This window comes from Dendrobates tinctorius, unplaced genomic scaffold (genome assembly GCF_039654945.1).
Source record: "Dendrobates tinctorius isolate UK_male_01 unplaced genomic scaffold, ASM3965494v1 ptg000166l, whole genome shotgun sequence".
NCBI classification, from domain to species: domain Eukaryota; kingdom Metazoa; phylum Chordata; class Amphibia; order Anura; family Dendrobatidae; genus Dendrobates; species Dendrobates tinctorius.
The window spans coordinates 13365132-13386028 of record NW_027361833.1 but is presented as its reverse complement, the minus strand read 5'-3'; the positions used below and the strand labels follow the sequence as shown (position 1 = coordinate 13386028).

At 47.5% G+C, this 20897-nt stretch overlaps 1 protein-coding gene across 1 annotated transcript in view; it reads left to right on the top strand.

Annotated features, from left to right (window-relative positions):
• The window catches only part of CFAP47 (cilia and flagella associated protein 47), a 926770-nt gene extending 908733 nt beyond the window's left edge, over positions 1 to 18037 (top strand). The window contains exon 65 of the mRNA XM_073550693.1: positions 17745 to 18037. Within this exon, the coding sequence (XP_073406794.1) occupies positions 17745 to 17954 (210 nt within the window). The 3' untranslated portion in view covers positions 17955 to 18037. The remainder of the gene's footprint in view (positions 1 to 17744) is intronic.
• Positions 18038 to 20897: the final 2860 nt, after the last annotated feature.

The following is a 20897-nucleotide window of genomic DNA, read 5'->3' as shown; positions in this document are numbered from 1 at the left end:
TATGTGATCGGTCAAGGAGCTTGGCATGAGAGCTGGAGAAGTAGAGAGGTGTCAATAACAGGTTGTATAGAAGTTGTAAAGGTGCAGATAGGCAGTACAGAACAAGAGCGAAAGGGAGGAAGGGGTACATCAAACTCACACTGAACCCAGAGAAAACCTAAGTCAGGGTTTTGACTTGCATAATTCGCAGCAAGACACAAGCCATACCCCTTAATTTCTTATGTAGCATCCCGGTAGGGTGGGGGAGCACTCAAGAGCTGCAGTAGCACTGTCACATGAGGTCACAATGAGAAGTACTAACATCACATGAGGTTACATTTAAGAACAGGAAGACAGGTGTGACCTTTATACTTTTAGATATAAGGTGGATTAAGATATATTTTTATCTTCCCAGACTACCTCTTTAAAGACTGTAAAACATAACTTATGTGGTGTACAAGAAATAACACTCAGTGAAGTTTTATGATTTTATTAATAAGTGCTTAACGAATAATAGTGATATCCCACAAATGAATCATCTTTATTACATTTAGATTTACTGTACAGATTACATAAAACTTGTGAAAATGTGATAATTAACCTGAAGCATATTTTCATGGCAGAATTATAAAAAATATTAGAAAGTAATACTGCAAAAACTTAATAGGCCAATGTGTAGTGATTAAACTTTTATTACGTTATTATCTAACATTTTCCATTTTTACTCTTTTCTCTTTCTGACTTTCTTCTCTTGTCCTCTTGCCCTGTTATTATGGGATATATGAATAGCCATCTTCATTGTACTGTAAATGATAGTTATTTTGTAGACCAGATGTTATATTTAAGGGTTGAGAAACTAAGCTTTAATTTATTCTATTAGACCTCTTCAGATTTATTGACTACACATACAGGTCTGTCATGTTGAATATATATTTTTTTAAATATTTCATTTGAGCCCATTTTGGTCACAGTTTCTACAGTGTGTATCTAATGTAAGATGGAATTCTTTATTCTTGTGAAGAAATGGAAATAGTGTGCAATATAATGTACTGAAATGGAAATGTGTCTGCAGTTGTGAAGAGTTATGCAACTAGTATGCATTAAATTATATTGGCTCTTTATGCTAAGGGAATATGCAGGGCTAGTATGAGGCATTAGAAATATTACTCTCAAATAAAAAATACAGAAATACAGCTATATTTGTTAATAATTAATAATTATTACATTTTAAATCAAGGCCACTGGAAAATACACTATGTAAAGGCCAAACATTTATGTTGTAAGACTGTAAGATTTTTTTTTCTGAATAACATTCACGCTTTGATGCTGTTTGCACTTGGTACTTTTTGGCCATTAGGCTAGCATAATGCGGACATCAAGATAAAGCCACCACAACCATTCATTTATTCGTAATCCACCTGCTAACTTTTGTCATTGGAGATCAGGTATAAAACTAAGGCCCCAAATCATGAAAGGGTTTTCTCCAGTATTCTGGTGTATAAAACCTTCAAATGTCACAAAATAATTGCGTAACTAAGAAGTTGTGCTAAAATCTTACAACTTTTGGCGTTTTCACATCAGTCCTTGACTGCTCTGCCAAAATGAGTAGAGTATGGGTGAGATGGGGCGTGGATGATTCATGAAAGTTTACAAGTCCCTGACTGCAGTATGTGTCTACTAAAGGTGCACAGCAGTTATAAGAGGAGCCTAAGGGCAGAGACACACTGGCGTACTTTTCGTCCGAGAATCGGATCGTAAAACTTGCCCTGGCCGGCACCTCTCCTAACCTGAGCTTGACAGCTGCATAGTAATCCATCATGATGCCATTCTCAGGTCAGGAGAGGTGCCGGCCAGTCCATGCTATGCGATGTGATTATTGCATGAGAAATTCGGCAGTGTGACTCCAGCCTAATACATCAAGTCGCATGCACATTGTAGTGGATTAAGCACATCTAACTCCAGTGTTCTCATTCCTTGAGTGTCAGTCTACAATTGTACACTTGTGACGGCATTGCTTTCACAAATGGGGATAATCACCAGACTGCTTCCAGATTACACCATCCTGCAGTACTCCATAGCAGTTATTGCAGGGTGTTTTTATACAGTAAGGCTGGTTTCACATTTGCGTTTTTTAGCGCTGGAAAGAAACGCATACCTGCGCATGCGTTTTTTCCCCTATATTTAACATGGGTGCGCATACCTGCGCGCTGGTAAGCGCATGTATGCGATTTTCATGCGCTGCGTTTTTTTGGGGTGTGCGTTTGGATTTTCCAGACGCAGCATGTTGCATTTTTTGGCCCTGCAAAAAAGCGCATGCGCACATATGCGCACGTTTTGCGCTAAAAATGGCCATTATAGCCTCTGGATGCGCATACATGCGCACTGGCATGCTCATGTATGCGTTTTTTTGCACATGCGTTTTTTTTTTTTAACCATGGAATTTAGGGGTTTAGGGTTAGGGTCAGGGTCAGGGTTAGGGTTGGGGTTAGGGTCAGGGTTAGGGTTAAGTATGGTTTGGTTAAGGGTCAGGGTTAGGGTTGGGGTTAGGGTCAGGGTTAGGGTTAAGTATGGTTTGGTTAAGGGTTAGGGTCAGGGTTAGGGTTAGGGTCAGGGTTAGGGTTAAGTATGGTTTGGTTAAGGGTTAGGGTCAGGGTTAGGGTTGGGGTTAGGGTCAGGGTTAGGGTCAGGGTTAGGGTTAGGGTCAGGGTTAGGGTTAGGGTTAGGGTTAGGGTTAGTTAGGGTTTAGGGTTTGGGTTAGGGTTAAGTATGGTTTGGTTAAGGGTTAGGGTCAGGGTTAGGGTTAGGGTTAGGGTCAGGGTTAGGGTCAGGGTTAGGGTTAGGGTTAGTTAGGGTTTAGGGTTTGGGTTAGGGTTAAGTATGGTTTGGTTAAGGGTTAGGGTCAGGGTTAGGGTCAGGGTTAGGGTTAGGGTTAGGGTCAGGGTTAGGGTTAGTAAAGTCATGGTTTGGGTTAGTGTGAGGGGCCAACTAATGTTGTAAAAAAAGCAAACGCCGTAAAAACGCACTAAAAACGCATACAAACGCATAAAAACGCTGCGTTTTTTTCATGCATGCTCATAAAAATGCTTGAAAAAAACGCAGCAGTTGTATGCTTTTGTATGCGTTTTTTCAATGCGTTTTTTTGCGGGAAAAACGCGCTGCAAAAAAAAGCAAGTGTGAAACTAGCCTTACCTACTGAGTGCCTCCATATAAGTGCTTCTATAAAATACAGAGAGGTTCACTTACAGTGATAGCTCCAGTACCCTATAAGAGTGGAATGCATATGCATTTGTATCAGTTACAGCCATAGTACTTCCATAACAGCTACTTTCAGAATGTTTGCATATCATTGTTTAAATAAAACTAAATCTGCTTACATAGCAGATACAGACAGAGGCTTCTACATCAATTGCAGCCAGAAAGCTCCTATAATACAGCCGGTATTGGAGCTACATAACAATGTCAGCCAGGATGTTACTATAGTACACCCAGTGACAGTGCTCCATAACAGGGTCAGCCAAGATCTTAATATAGTACAGACAGTGCTCCAGAACAATGTCAGCTAAAATGTTACTATTAGAGTTGAGCGATACCAGCCGATACTTGAAAATATCGGATCGGAATGGATCGGCCGATCTTTAAAAAAAGTATCGGTATCGCCGATTCCGATACCGGGAACCAATGCAAGTCAATGGGGCCAAAATATCGGAATTAAAAAAAACCCTTTCTTTCCTTGTAGGTTAATTCTACATGAAGAAAAACAACTAAGAATAATGTAGAATGTATTGTGGGAGGTGGAGGAGACATTAAAGCCATAGAGGTTTAGCCCAATCAAATGGAATAGCAGGAATTAAACTTTTTTTTTTAAAGATGTTAGGAGTTACAAAGATATTGACTATGTTAGCCTCATTTATATTTTGCCAGACATGTATGTCTTCTTCTTCTACTTCCTTTTTTTACATTCTTCTTCTTCTTCTACTTCCTTTTTTTACATTCTTCTTCTTCTTCTTCTTCTACTTCCTTTTTTTACATTCTTCTTCTTCTTCTTCTACTTCCTTTTTTTACATTCTTCTTCTTATTCCTTTTTTTACATTCTTCTTCTTCTTCTTCTACTTCCTTTTTTTACATTCTTCTTCTTCTTCTTCTTCTTCTTCTTCTTCTTCTTCTTCCTTTTCTTACATTCTTCATATTCTTCTTATTCAACAATTATTATTCTACATATTCAGCTTCTTCATCTTCTTCCTATTCTTCTTCATCATATTCTTGTTTGTGTCAGGCATTCCTGTAGTTGTTATCTAGAAAAGTTAGAAGTTTACACCTTCCGTTCTGCCTGTCACAAAAGATTTACAACAGGATTTGTCCGCGTTCAGTTTGGCCTGCAGAAGCAGGCCTTTACCAGGGGCACCACGAGGAGGAACGGACTCACCCCCATACACTGCTTAGTCTTCTTCTGCTTATAAATAAGATAATATCATTTGCTCAGAGTATTAGTCTTATGCTTAATGTTCTTCTGCTTTGTTTTTTTTATGCTTCTTTGTCTTCTCTCTCTTGTTGTTCTGCATCTTGGTGGTTGTCTTCCTGTTCTTTGTCCTCTTGAACCAGCTGACGGTACTGGCACCCGGAGGGGCAGCAGAAGGAACAAGAGCCAATGGCACTACCGAGGACCAGCTGACGGTGCTGGAACCCGGTTACTAAGCAGGAGGTACCTGTGCTACAAAGCACTACCAAGGACCAGCAGACGTTGCCGGAACTCGGATACCGAGATGGAGGCACCTAGGCCAAAGGCTCTGACGAGAACCAGCTGACGGTGCTGGAACCCGGAGGGGTAGCATAAGCTGCAAGAGCAAATGGAAATAGCGAGGACCAGCTGACAGTGCTGGCACCCGGAGGGGCAGCAGAAGGAATAAGAGCCAATGGCACAACCGAGGACCAGCTGACGGTGCTGGAACCCGGTTACTAAGCAGGAGGTACCTGTGCTACAAAGCACTACCAAGGACCAGCAGACGTTGCCGGAACTCGGATACCGAGATGGAGGCACCTAGGCCAAAGGCTCTGACGAGAACCAGCTGACGGTGCTGGAACCCGGAGGGGTAGCATAAGCTGCAAGAGCAAATGGAAATAGCGAGGACCAGCTGACAGTGCTGGCACCCGGAGGGGCAGCAGAAGGAATAAGAGCCAATGGCACAACCGAGGACCAGCTGACGGTGCTGGAACCCGGTTACTAAGCAGGAGGTACCTGTGCTACAAAGCACTACCAAGGACCAGCAGACGTTGCCGGAACTCGGATACCGAGATGGAGGCACCTAGGCCAAAGGCTCTGATGAGAACCAGCTGACGGTGCTGGAACCCGGAGGGGTATCAGAAGTTACCCCTGAAAAGCAAAGTTGGCATGCCGCAAGCTGGCCGCAGTTACCGAATCACACAGTCCTACAGGGGGTGCTTGTCCTACTGGCACTATGGAACAAACCTTTCTTACCAGAACCCGCAGTCCACATAGGAAGCACCTAAACTGCTGGCACCCTAGCCTCGGCTAACCCAACCGCAACACGACATGGCAACTTGGGGTGGCAAACTGACATTGACACTTCCCGGAAACAGCAGGCAGGGCTGGAACCAAGCTGGGCAGGAGGGAGTACCCGTGCCAAAGTCAGTTATGAGCAGCAACTGGCGATGTTGGAGCCCAGGACAAGCACTTAGCAGGCTGAGGCCTGATGTGCTGTCAATTGGGAGGCAGCAGGACAGATTGCCATCAAAACAGCAGGGGAACAGCTGACGTTACTGAACCCCACAAACACAGGAGCTAGTGTTTTACTCTGTGAAGACGGCACTTCCGAGCAACAACTGGCTGTGTTGAAGCCCAGGGACAAGCACGGAGCAGGCTTAGGCTGCATTGAAGAAATTTTAAGATCGGTTGTAGACTACTAATTTGAACCAAGCTCCACTTAGGCCTGTGGCTTCACTGATTTTCGTATTTCCCCTGTCCTCCAACCCCGCCAGTTACAGCTCCGAAGTGGCGTCTGCACAATCCACACTTGTTCCTGTGTTACAGGTGTTCAGTCCGGTCAGTTAATCCCCTGATGTGTGTCCGGCAATGTCGCCTGCTCTGTCCACATTCCGATAATGGGAATGTGGACAGAGCAGGCGACATTGCCGGACACACATCAGGGGATTAACTGACCGGACTGAACACCTGTAACACAGGAACAAGTGTGGATTGTGCAGACGCCACTTCGGAGCTGTAACTGGCAGGGTTGGAGGACAGGGGAAATACGAGAGACAGTGGAGCCACAGGCCTAATTGGAGCACGGTTAAAAATCAGTAGTGGTACGACTGTGTAGGCAGCAGGAGACTTTGCCATCCACACAGCAGGGGATCAGCTGACATTACTGAACCCCACTGAGACACGGGAGCAAGTATCTCTTTCCGTGTGGACGGCACTTCCGAACTACAACTGGCTGTGTTGAAGCCCAGGAAATAGGAGGGTGTAGGCAGAGGCCTACTGTATTTTGAATGAGGTGACAGCAGGAGAGACTGCCATCCACACAGCAGGGGATCAGCTGACGTTACTGAACCCCACTGAGACACGGGAGCAAGTATCTCTTTCCGTGTGGACGGCACTTCCGAACTACAACTGGCTGTGTTGAAGCCCAGGAAATAGGAGGGTGTAGGCAGAGGCCTACTGTATTTTGAATGAGGTGACAGCAGGAGAGACTGCCATCCACACAGCAGGGGATCAGCTGACATTACTGAACCCCACTGAGACACGGGAGCAAGTATCTCTTTCCGTGTGGACGGCACTTCCGAACTACAACTGGCTGTGTTGAAGCCCAGGAAATAGGAGGGTGTAGGCAGAGGCCTACTGTATTTTGAATGAGTTTACAGCAGGAGAGACTGCCATCCACACAGCAGGGGATCAGCTGACTTAACTGAACCCCACTGAGACACGGGAGCAAGTATCTCTTTCCGTGTGGACGGCACTTCCGAACTACAACTGGCTGTGTTGAAGCCCAGGAAATAGGAGGGTGTAGGCAGAGGCCTACTGTATTTTGAATGAGGTGACAGCAGGAGAGACTGCCATCCACACAGCAGGGGATCAGCTGACTTAACTGAACCCCACTGAGACACGGGAGCAAGTATCTCTTTCCGTGTGGACGGCACTTCCGAACTACAACTGGCTGTGTTGAAGCCCAGGAAATAGGAGGGTGTAGGCAGAGGCCTACTGTATTTTGAATGAGGTGACAGCAGGAGAGACTGCCATCCACACAGCAGGGGATCAGCTGACATTACTGAACCCCACTGAGACACGGGAGCAAGTATCTCTTTCCGTGTGGACGGCACTTCCGAACTACAACTGGCTGTGTTGAAGCCCAGGAAATAGGAGGGTGTAGGCAGAGGCCTACTGTATTTTGAATGAGTTTACAGCAGGAGAGACTGCCATCCACACAGCAGGGGATCAGCTGACGTTACTGAACCCCACTGAGACACGGGAGCAAGTATCTCTTTCCGTGTGGACGGCACTTCCGAACTACAATTGGCTGTGTTGAAGCCCAGGAAATAGGAGGGTGTAGGCAGAGGCCTACTGTATTTTGAATGAGGTGACAGCAGGAGAGACTGCCATCCACACAGCAGGGGATCAGCTGACGTTACTGAACCCCACTGAGACACGGGAGCAAGTATCTCTTTCCGTGTGGACGGCACTTCCGAACTACAACTGGCTGTGTTGAAGCCCAGGAAATAGGAGGGTGTAGGCAGAGGCCTACTGTATTTTGAATGAGGTGACAGCAGGAGAGACTGCCATCCACACAGCAGGGGATCAGCTGACGTTACTGAACCCCACTGAGACACGGGAGCAAGTATCTCTTTCCGTGTGGACGGCACTTCCGAACTACAACTGGCTGTGTTGAAGCCCAGGAAATAGGAGGGTGTAGGCAGAGGCCTACTGTATTTTGAATGAGGTGACAGCAGGAGAGACTGCCATCCACACAGCAGGGGATCAGCTGACGTTACTGAACCCCACTGAGACACGGGAGCAAGTATCTCTTTCCGTGTGGACGGCACTTCCGAACTACAACTGGCTGTGTTGAAGCCCAGGAAATAGGAGGGTGTAGGCAGAGGCCTACTGTCTTTTGAATGAGGTGACAGCAGGAGAGACTGCCATCCACACAGCAGGGGATCAGCTGACGTTACTGAACCCCACTGAGACACGGGAGCAAGTATCTCTTTCCATGTGGACGGCACTTCCGAACTACAACTGGCTGAGTTGAAGCCCAGGAAATAGGAGGGTGTAGGCAGAGGCCTACTGTATTTTGAATGAGGTGACAGCAGGAGAGACTGCCATCCACACAGCAGGGGATCAGCTGACGTTACTGAACCCCACTGAGACACGGGAGCAAGTATCTCTTTCCGTGTGGACGGCACTTCCGAACTACAACTGGCTGTGTTGAAGGCCAGGAAATAGGAGGGTGTAGGCAGAGGCCTACTGTCTTTGTAATGCGGAGACAGCAGGAGAGACTGCCATCTCCACAGCAGGGGATCAGCTGGCAATGATGAACCCCACTAACACTTGAACGAATGTGTTTGGCTCTGTGGAGACGACACTTCTGAACACCAACTGACGCTGTTGGAGCCCAGGATTAGGCGAGGAGCAGGCTGTGGCCTACTGGATTTTGGCACGTGAAGGCAGCAGGAGACTTGCCATCTCCACAGCAGGGGAACAGCTGGCTTTGCTGAACCCCACTAACACTCTAACGAAGGTGTTTGGCTCTGTGGAGACGACACTTCTGAACACCAACTGACGCTGTTGGAGCCCAGGATTAGGCGAGGAGCAGGCTGGGGCCTACTGGATTTTGGCACGTGAAGGCAGCAGGAGACTTGCCATCTCCACAGCAGGGGAAAAGCTGGCAGTGCTGAACCCCACTAACACTCTAACGAAGGTGTTTGGCTCTGTGGAGACGACACTTCTGAACACCAACTGACGCTGTTGGAGCCCAGGATTAGGCGAGGAGCAGGCTGGGGCCTACTGGATTTTGGCAGGTGAAGGCAGCAGGAGACTTGCCATCTCCACAGCAGGGGAACAGCTGGCAGTGCTGAACCCCACTAACACTCTAACGAATGTGTTTGGCTCTGTGGAGACGACACTTCTGAACACCAACTGACGCTGTTGGAGCCCAGGATTAGGCGAGGAGCAGGCTGGGGCCTACTGGATTTTGGCAGGTGAAGGCAGCAGGAGACTTGCCATCTCCACAGCAGGGGAACAGCTGGCAGTGCTGAACCCCACTAACACTCTAACGAAGGTGTTTGGCTCTGTGGAGACGACACTTCTGAACACCAACTGACGCTGTTGGAGCCCAGGATTAGGCGAGGAGCAGGCTGGGGCCTACTGGATTTTGGCAGGTGAAGGCAGCAGGAGACTTGCCATCTCCACAGCAGGGGAACAGCTGGCAGTGCTGAACCCCACTAACACTCTAACGAATGTGTTTGGCTCTGTGGAGACGACACTTCTGAACACCAACTGACGCTGTTGGAGCCCAGGATTAGGCGAGGAGCAGGCTGGGGCCTACTGGATTTTGGCAGGTGAAGGCAGCAGGAGACTTGCCATCTCCACAGCAGGGGAACAGCTGGCAGTGCTGAACCCCACTAACACTCTAACGAAGGTGTTTGGCTCTGTGGAGACGACACTTCTGAACACCAACTGACGCTGTTGGAGCCCAGGATTAGGCGAGGAGCAGGCTGGGGCCTACTGGATTTTGGCAGGTGAAGGCAGCAGGAGACTTGCCATCTCCACAGCAGGGGAACAGCTGGCAGTGCTGAACCCCACTAACACTCTAACGAAGGTGTTTGGCTCTGTGGAGACGACACTTCTGAACACCAACTGACGCTGTTGGAGCCCAGGATTAGGCGAGGAGCAGGCTGGGGCCTACTGGATTTTGGCAGGTGAAGGCAGCAGGAGACTTGCCATCTCCACAGCAGGGGAACAGCTGGCAGTGCTGAACCCCACTAACACTCTAACGAAGGTGTTTGGCTCTGTGGAGACGACACTTCTGAACACCAACTGACACTGTTGGAGCCCAGGATTAGGCGAGGAGCAGGCTGGGGCCTACTGGATTTTGGCAGGTGAAGGCAGCAGGAGACTTGCCATCTCCACAGCAGGGGAACAGCTGGCAGTGCTGAACCCCACTAACACTCTAACGAATGTGTTTGGCTCTGTGGAGACGACACTTCTGAACACCAACTGACGCTGTTGGAGCCCAGGATTAGGCGAGGAGCAGGCTGTGGCCTACTGGATTTTGGCAGGTGAAGGCAGCAGGAGACTTGCCATCTCCACAGCAGGGGAACAGCTGGCAGTGCTGAACCCCACTAACACTCTAACGAAGGTGTTTGGCTCTGTGGAGACGACACTTCTGAACACCAACTGACGCTGTTGGAGCCCAGGATTAGGCGAGGAGCAGGCTGGGGCCTACTGGATTTTGGCAGGTGAAGGCAGCAGGAGACTTGCCATCTCCACAGCAGGGGAACAGCTGGCAGTGCTGAACCCCACTAACACTCTTACGAATGTGTTTGGCTCTGTGGAGACGACACTTCTGAACACCAACTGACGCTGTTGGAGCCCAGGATTAGGCGAGGAGCAGGCTGGGGCCTACTGGATTTTGGCAGGTGAAGGCAGCAGGAGACTTGCCATCTCCACAGCAGGGGAACAGCTGGCAGTGCTGAACCCCACTAACACTCTAACGAAGGTGTTTGGCTCTGTGGAGACGACACTTCTGAACACCAACTGACGCTGTTGGAGCCCAGGATTAGGCGAGGAGCAGGCTGGGGCCTACTGGATTTTGGCAGGTGAAGGCAGCAGGAGACTTGCCATCTCCACAGCAGGGGAACAGCTGGCAGTGCTGAACCCCACTAACACTCTAACGAAGGTGTTTGGCTCTGTGGAGACGACACTTCTGAACACCAACTGACACTGTTGGAGCCCAGGATTAGGCGAGGAGCAGGCTGGGGCCTACTGGATTTTGGCAGGTGAAGGCAGCAGGAGACTTGCCATCTCCACAGCAGGGGAACAGCTGGCAGTGCTGAACCCCACTAACACTCTAACGAATGTGTTTGGCTCTGTGGAGACGACACTTCTGAACACCAACTGAAGCTGTTGGAGCCCAGGATTACGCATGCTGCATGCAGAGGCCAATGGGCAGCGGTTTTTATGGAGGTTGTGGACTACTACTGATTCTAACCATGCTCCACTTAGGCCTCTGGCTCCACTGTCTCTACTATTTACCCTGGCCTCCAACCCCGCCAGCTACATCTCTGAAGTGGCGTCAGCACAATCTACACTTGTTCCTGTGTTACTGGTGCTCAGTCCCGTCAGTTGATCCCCTGATGTTTGTCCGGCAAGTTCGCCAGCTCTGTCCTCATTCCCACTACTGGTTATGGGAATGTGGACAGAGCAGGAGACCTTGCCGGACACACATCAGGGGATAAACTGATGGGACTGAGCCACAGGAACACAGGAACAAGTGTAGATTGTGCTGACGCCACTTCAGAGATGTAAATGGCGGGGTTGGAGGTCAGGGGAAATAGTAGAGACAGTGGAGCCAGAGACCTAAGTTGGGCACGGTTAAAAATCAGTAGTGGTTTGAATGTTGATGGAGCTGGTGACTTTGCCGTCCACACAGCAGGGGATCAGCTGGCATTACTGAACCCCACTAACACAGGAGCTAGTGTGTTTCTCTGTGCAGACGACACATCTGAGCGACAACTGGCTGTGTTGAAGCAAAGGGATTATAGTTCAGGTGGTAGAAAAATGAACACACCAGCAGACCTGGATACAGTTGCCAACCACTAATTTAGTCTGTAAGAGGAATGGCAAAGTCTTTGGAGATCCAGGCCTTGTTCATTTTCAGAAAAGTCAGCCGGTCAACATTATCGGAAGATAGTCGCGTGCGACGGTCTGTTAGTACACCACCTGCGGCACTAAAGACACGTTCCGATAATACACTGGCAGCAGGGCAAGCCAGCACCTCCAATGCATACTGGCTAAGCTCTGGCCATGTATCCAGCTTAGAGACCCAAAACTTGAAGGGGGAAGAGCCATCTGGGAGTACAGCGACAGGGCAAGACATGTAGTCTGACACCATCTGACGGAAGCGTTGCCTCCTGCTGACTCGAGGCGTCGCTGATGGTGTAGACAATTGTGGTGGACACACAAAACTTTGCCACATTTGGGCCATAGTGGTCTTGCCTTGTGCTGCGGCGCTGCCTCTGCTCCCTCTTTGTGCAGAGTTTCCTCCACTGCCTCGACGCACAGAGCTGCTTTGTAAAGCACTAGCAACAATGCTGTCGGGTGGAATGGAAAACATTATGGACTGCACCAGTGACTCTTCGTACTCCCGCATTTTACGCTCCCGGTTCAACGTTGGTATGAGCCTTTGTACGCTGTCCCGGTAGCGAGGATCTAGGAGGGTGTACACCCAATAATCAGCCGAGACGAGAATGTGGGCGATGCGGCGGTCGTTTCTCAGGCACTGCAGCATGAAATCAACCATGTGCTGCAGACTCCCAACTGCCAAAGAACCGCTGTCCCCTGTTTGAGGCGTGACCTCGGCCTGCTCTGCATCACCCCACCCTCGCTGTACATACTGAGTAGAGGTTTGTGTACCTCCCTCCTCTGGAGAGATGTCTTCCTCCTCCATCGACTCCTCCTCATCCTCCTCACAAAGTGTCCCCTGCCTAGGCCTTTGTGAGGAAACACGTAGCGCAGACTGTCCAGAAGCAGATGGCATTTGGGACTCCTCATCCTCCACCTCTTCTGAAACCTCATCCCTTAGTGCTTGCAGTGTTTGTTGAAGCAGGCAGATAAGGGGGACAGTCATGCTGACTAGTGCATCATCTGCACTCGCCATCCGCGTGGATTCATCGAAGGCACGCAAAACGAGGCAGATGTCCTTCATAGAGGCCCACTCAATGGTGCTGAAGTGTGAACGGCGCACAGTGCGACTTGTTTGCGCCTGATGCAGCTGGTACTCCATGACTGCTGCCTGCTGCTCACACAACCGCTCCAACATATGTAACGTTGAATTCCACCGGGTGGGTAGGTCACATATGATGCGATGTTCCGGAAGGCCAAATCGTCGCTGCAGAGCAGCGAGGCGCGATCTTGCCGTGCTGGAACGTCGCAAGTGAGCGCACTCTATGCGGACCTTGTGCAACAGTGCAGCAAGATCCGGATAGTCCCTCAGAAAGCTCTGCACGACCAAGTTAAGAACATGTGCCAGACATGGGATGTGTGTGAGGTTGCCTAGGCCAAGAGCTGCCACCAGATTTCGGCCATTGTCACACACTACCAAGCCCGGCTGGAGATTCGCTGGCCCAAACCACACATCGCTCTCCAGCTTGATAGCATTCCAGAGCTCCTGCGCTGTGTGGCTTCGATTCCCCAAAGAAATTAATTTGAGTACAGCCTGTTGACGTTTGGCCACGGCTGTGCTCATATCGGTCGTAACAGGCTCCTGCTCTGCTGTTTCTGAGGAACTTGAGTAGGAGGAGGAGTCTATGTGTACAGACTGGAGTCCTGCAATCCGTGGCGTTGGAAGAACACGTACAGCTCCACTCTCCAGATCCGTACCCGGCTCCACAACATTGACCCAGTGGGCAGTGAGGGAAAGGTATCGTCCCTGTCCATGGTTACTGGTCCACGCATCGGTGGTCAGGTGGACCTTGCTACTAACGGCGTTTAGTAGCGCATGTTTTATTTTGCCCTCAACATGTTTCTGCAGGGCAGGGACGGCTCGCCTGCTGAAATAAAAGCGGCTGGGCACGTTGTATTGGGGGACTGCCAATGCCATTAAGTCCCGGAAGGTGTCAGTGTCCACCAGCCTGAATGACAGCATTTCAACTGCCAGAAGTTTGGCAATGCCAGCATTCAGAGACTGTGCTCGGGGATGGTTTGCCGAGTAAGGGCGCCTTTTATCCCATGCCTGTGCTACCGATGGCTGTGATGGATGGGAACGTGCTGCTATGGGTGTAATCTGACAGGGTCTCCGGACAACAGTGGCAGAGGTTCTTCCTTGGCGATCCTGTGAGGAAGCCGAACCAGCAGTGTGTGAGCTGGAGGAAGAGGGCCCAACACGAACTGAAGAGGTGGTAGGTGGTGCTGTACGTTGGCCTACGTCTTCAGGGTGTCTCTGCAACTCCAACTCGTGCTTGGTGCGCACATGTTTCCACATATTTGTGGTATTGAGGTTGCTGACATTTCTCCCTCTTTTGACTCTCTGATGACACAGCTTGCATTTGACAAAGCAAATGTCATCTGCAAGTGTGTCAAAAAAGGACCACGCACTGCAACTCTTGTGAGCGCCCGGTTTGCCTTTGGAAGGAGGAATGCTCCTAACGGGTGCCGAAGTGGAGGGTACAGGCAACCAAGTCTTCCCCCTCCCTCTGCCTCCTGTTTTGGCCGGTAGGGGAATCTCTTCCTCCGAGCTGCTCCCACCACCTTCCTGTTGCTCACGCCATGATGGGTCAAGGACCTCATCATCTTCCCTCCCCTCTTCAAACAGCTGCTTCTCCGGGGTTGTCTCGCCAGCACCGTACGCACCAGAAAGTGGCAACTGAGTCTCGTCATCATCTGATGCGTACTGAGGTGTGCTGACCATAGGCACTGGCCCACTCGCCTCTTCAGATTCAGAGGGACAAAGAAGTTGCGCATCACTGCATACTCCCTCTTCTTCACATTCAGGAATGCTGCTTGGCTGGCCCCCTCTTTCCAAGCCAACAGATTCCGAGAACAGAAGTAGAGACTGTGATGGCTCCTGTCCATGTCTCTCTGACTGCCTGGGCACTTTGGCAGGTGGTGAAGAGACAGATGGTTGCTCTTCGGTGCTCTGACCCTGAGAGGATGCGGAAGTAATTGAAGTCGATGCGTTAGCTGCCATCCATCCGACAACGGCTTCAATTTGTTCCTCCCGCAGCAGTGGGGTACGTTGAGGTCCTACAAAGCTGCGCATAAAGGACTGTTGCCTGCTAAAACTGGGGGATGCTGATCCACTGGTGCCCGCAGCAGGCCCAGAATCCCCACGTCCTCTACCTGTAGAATCCCCACGTCCTCTCCCTGCAGAATCCCCAGGTCCTCTCCCTGCTGAAACTCCACGCCCACGCCCACGCCCATGCGCCTTACTCCCTGCCTTCTTCATCTTGCAAGACTGCTTAAGATAGGCAAAAAAGTACAAAGGGGGGCCTTAGTGTGCTTATTCCTGAACAGCTGGTTACAGGTACAAGAAACACTAATTTTATGAAGTGTGTGTGTGTGTGGACTAGACTTTAATAGGAGCTGATGTGGCCTACACAAATTCAAAATGTAGTGTTTGGTGAACTTTTTTTGTGGTTTCTTTGTTGGAAACAAACTCAAAGTATGTGAACAAAGAATTGAAACTGATAGTATCACCAACTTTTTGGAGCTATTACAATGCAGGCAGGTAACCTACAATGCAAAAGATGAGGCTCCAAAAAAATTGGGTAATACTAATCTGGCTGCGCCGGCAGGGCACAAGCCAGAAAAAAAGGCTCCTCTATCTACTCCTATATAGTGTTTGCAACCAACCAATGTTGATGGATACGGATGGATGCACACTAATAGGAGAAGAAAAAATGAGCTGCACTCAAAGACAAATATGTGTGAGGCAGTGACGCACGTTGAGCGTCCTACAACCAGACGTAGCTGCAGGACACTCTACTCAGCGTGAGCTGCACTCACACACAGTCAGAGGCCTCTCAGACAGCCGTCAACAGTGCAGCTAAGTGGGCACTGGCACTGACAGGCTGCAGAAAGGCTCCGCTGTGTACTCCTTTATAGTGTTTGCAACCACCGTAGATGGAGACGGATGGATGCACACTAATAGAAGAAAAAATGAGCTGCACTCAAATAAAAATATGTGTGAGGCACTGACGCACGCTGAGCGTCCTACAGCCAGACGTAGCTGCAGGACACACTACTCAGCGTGAGCTGCACTCACACACAGTCAGAGACCTCTCAGACAGCCGTGAACAGTGCAGCAAAGTGGACACTAGCACTGAAAGGCTGCAGAAAGGCTCCGCTGTCTACTACTAGTGTTTGCAACCAACGTATATGGATACGGATGGAAGCACACTAGATTGAAATTATGTAAAAAATGCAGCTCAAAAAATAAAAGATGTATGAGGCAGCAGTGATCACACTGGGTGGCCTACAGCCTGACGTGGCTGCAGGACCCACTCCACAGCGTGAGCTGCACTCACACAGCCCTTGCAGACAGCTGTGAACACTGCTGCTAGGGCAAAGAAGGCTACAGTGGTGGTTTATGTAGCCTGGGTAAAGCACTAGATGTTTGGTGGAATCGCTATTTCTAACTGTCCCTCACAGTCTTCTACAGCAGCCTGTCCCTAACTGAATTCACAGCAGAGTGACCAGAAATGGCGGCTGCGGTGGCTTTTATAGTGCATCATGACATCATTTCGGCAGCCAATCACAGCCATGCCAATAGTTAACATGCCTACATGCCTAACAGGATGTGCCCACACTTCGGAGGATTCCCATTGGCTTAATCAAAGCAAGCAGGCTCATAGCATGATGGGAACTTCCTATTCCGATTCCGGAATCCGATATGACAAAAGTATCGGAATTAAGTATCGGAATTCCGATACCGCTAATATCGGCCGATACCCGATACTTGCGGTATCGGAATGCTCAACACTAGTTACTATAGTACAGACAGTGACAGTTATCCATAACAGTGACAGCCAAGATATTACTATAGTACAGCCAGTGATGGTGCTCCATAACAGGGTCAGCCAAGATGTTACTATATTACAGCTAGTGACAGTGCTCCATAACAGGGTGAGCCAAGATGTTACTGTATTACAGCTAGTGACAGTGCTCCATAACAGTGTCAGCCAATATTTTACTATAGTACAGCCAGTGACAGTGCTCCATAACAATGTCAGCTAAAATGTTACTATATTACAGCCAGTGACAATGCTCCATAACAGGGTCAGCCAAGATGTTACTATATTACAGCTAGTGACAGTGCTCCATAACAGGGTCAGCCAAGATGTTACTATATTACAGCTAGTGACAGTGCTCCATAACAGTGTCAGCCAATATCTTACTATAGTACAGCCAGTGACAGTGCTCCATAACAATGTCAGCTAAAATGTTACTATATTACAGCCAGTGACAATGCTCCATAACAGGGTCAGCCAAGAAGTTACTATATTACCACCAGTGACAGTGCTCCATAACAGGGTCAGCCATTCAGTGTACATCGTAACCGGGATAGCGATGTGCTTCTTTAACGGTTACTGCATATTCACATAACAGCTGCAGTCAAAATACCTCATATACCTGATAAAGCTCCTCATAATAGGTCATAATTTTGAGACAGATGGGGCACATGCCAAAAGAACTATATGTAGGTCCAATGGCACTCAGGAGTGATGTGTTGGATAGCTTCACTATGGGAAATGTAAAATTATTATCATTATATATTTATTAAGTTTGTTTATTTACAGTAGTGTCAACATATTCCAGAATTTTTTAACAGACATTTTCACAGTCTAAATTCTCCATTTATTATGTGTTTGGAGTGTGGGAGGAAACCACATTACCTATTGCAAACCACACAAACATGAGGAGAACTTGCAAACTCGTTGGAGATGTTGTCTTTCATGTGATTTGATTTATCATGAACAAAACTCTTATGTGTGAGCTACATTCAATTCTTTGTATTATTTTATTTGCTTTGCAGACATCATCTATGCAGTGGACATATGAGATCAATGGACTTCCTCCAAAAACCAATCCACCTACAAATGTCTCACCTAAAATATGTTCCAAGGGTTTCAGAAAACCAGTGACTTATCAAAAACGTAACTTTGTAAGAGAGAACCTTCAACTTACAACAACAGCAGTGTCATCTCCAGTTAAGGGAGGATCTTTACTGTTTAAAACAAAGTAAATTCCCTGTAAATTCAATTACTTTTATGTTATGTAAAATATATTTCACAACCCATGTATTTGCATTAAAGCGATTACAATTTCTATTGTGCTTTTTTTGTTTCACCTATTACTTTGAAGGCTATGCACTACTTTAAATTGTGTCTTTTATTTTTCTATTTGGTTAATAGATGCAAAATTAAGAAACTCTTTATGTATACCATTTTTGCTGCTGTAGCCTCCATACAAAGTCTTTATACAGTGGACACCACTCTAGGAGAGAGAGAGGCCACATCCTGTCTTGCACGGAATGCAAAAATACAAAGGAAAAAAACACAAAAATGTAACTTGATTTAAGATGGTACACAAGCAGCACATACGCATGTTTACTTTGGCCATAAAGCATACCAAACCTGCAAGAAGCAAAATAAATATAAACCCTACTGTAACTAAATAAGCAAACATGAAAATGCATTTAAATAATACAGGGTTCTTAGTAATACTGTTTTTGATCAAAAATAGCATAAAAGCCATCCCATCTTCGGCAACGTGACCCCGGTTTATATTTATTTTGCTTCTTGTAGGTTTTGTATCCTTTATGGCCAAAGTGAACATGTGTCTATGTACTGCATGTGTGCTTCTAAACCTTGAATAAGTTTTTCATCAACCACATTGTACGTGGTATATGCGTGGTCCAGAAACATTGCTCACTTCATTTTCAAATTCTGCAGGGCATTCTATCATAAGATCAATATTGAATTTTAATTTTTATCTGCCTACCAGAGGCTAATGGTCAGATTGAACATGCTAATCATACACTCGAGCAGTATCTTTAGTGTTATGTCTCTGCTCATCAGTCTGACTGGGTGGAACATCTTCTTTTAGCTGTGTTTGCTGTTATTAATCAGTGTTAAGAGTCCATTAGGACCTTTGTGTTCTTCTGTAATCTTGGGTATCATCCTCGTTTTTGTCCTTTTTTCGAACTTTGAGATGGATTCTCCAGCGGTCAATAAACCTGTGGTTAGATGGAGGCTTATCTGGTCTAAGGTCAAAGAGAACTTGAAGAGGGCACAGGGTAGACAAACCTCTTCTGATAAAAGAAGGATGAGTGGGCCAAGCATTGGTGTTGTGTAAATGGCGTAATTAGCGACTAAAAGCATCAAACTCAAGGTTACTTCTGTTAAACATTGGCCTAAATTAATGGGTTCATATGAAATTGTTTTCCGTTTGAAATATCCTCCTTCTTTCTGCATACCCAATGTATTCCACAAATCTTTACTTAAAGTATACCAGTCGCCAGTTCACCCTGTTAAGAAATTTTCCTCTACCTGTGTTGGTCATACTTCATAAACTGTCAGGACTCGGACCCAGCAGCTTTTGTGCACCAGTCGGCAGCGCTTCCTTTTGAATTATTTAGCTAATTCCTTGCTAAAGCAAGGAATTAGCCAATGATTGTCTCCACCCTGAGTTCCTGATTGGCTCAACCCTGTAATCTCCTGACTGAACACCCTACTGAAACCTGGCACTGCGCTTTCTTCCTTGCAAGATTATTGAGCTCCCAGCCTTTAGTTTAGCTTCTTTCCACCTGCTGCTTATTCTCAAGATTCTACTGCTGCTCCATGTACCGACTTCTGGCTATTTCCTGATGACTCTACCTGCTGGTGCTTCCTCTATTGGTTGCAATATCACTACTCCAACTTACATCAGTCCTTAACATAGTCTGGAGTATAAAATACAACCAAATTCTAGATTTTTGGAAAGCAAGAGAATTTCTACAGTGTTGTGAAGCTAGTCCCTTTTCATGGCAAAGCAGTGAATCAAAGTGGTCAATGAGTCAAGGTCAGAAGCCAGAAGGGTATGTCAAACAGAAGGAAGAGACAAAAGCGTATTTAAGTAACATTCCAAGGTCAGAGTACTGGGAGGATAATGGATCAGAGCTGAAGAGGTTAAACAGGTGGATGGTCAGAACGATGTCCAAGGTCAGGCAACAGATGAAGCAGACAGAACTCAAGGCACAGTAAAGCACAAACCTCATAGGCTGAATGTACGTCTGGCAGAGTTCAGGGAGACAGCTCAGTTAGGAAGCATGGAAATTAACTGGAATAATGAACACATGGAGACAGCTGGCGCCTCACAGTATTATATTGGATAGCTGAGCTGTCAATCAACACACTGACAACTCAGCATGCCCCTGTACCAGATTGGTCCTTCCCCCACTGCCATCATGAATCTCATCCCTCACTGTCACCTTGCATTGTCCTGGCTAGCACACTGGCCGGCAAGGGCGCTAGCATCACCACTGCAGATGGTACAACACAGGGGGTGGTAACAAGTATCAGACAGACAAGGTAAAAATACCACATTTAGTTTCCAGACTCTGCTGCCAAGCTTCACACCACAGAAGACACAGATACTGGTCTCCAAACTCCAGAAGAAACTGATACAGCACTAACACCAAAGAGCTACAACTCCATAGAATAACTCTATCACCAACAGTCAGCTGATGCCTCAGCTGACCTAGCAATTCTGCAGCTGCAGCAAGCTGCCAGAAAGGGAATCTGAAATTAACTCCAGCTTGCCTGAAAGGAAAAAACTACATTTAAATCATAGTGGAACCAGAGCTGCCGTGAATCCAAAAATGGACCGTGACACAATAGCTTTCCTTGTGGCAGTAACCCCAGGATGACCATTTAAAACGCAATCATGAAATTGCAGTAAAATCTGCAATCTTAGTGAAATAAGCTAGAAAATACAGTGCATAAGCTTCAAGGAAATACCTTAGTTAGATCACGGTGAGTAGAGCAGGATAAAAAAACCATCTAGATAGTCGCAGCTATCTGAGAAAAATCATTAAAAATGTCTTCAGACGCGTTTCAGCTAACAAGTAGCCTTAGTCATTGAACACATACATTTAAAATCTGAGCGTCTCATATAGTCCAGATCTGACATCCCCCTACAAAGCAAG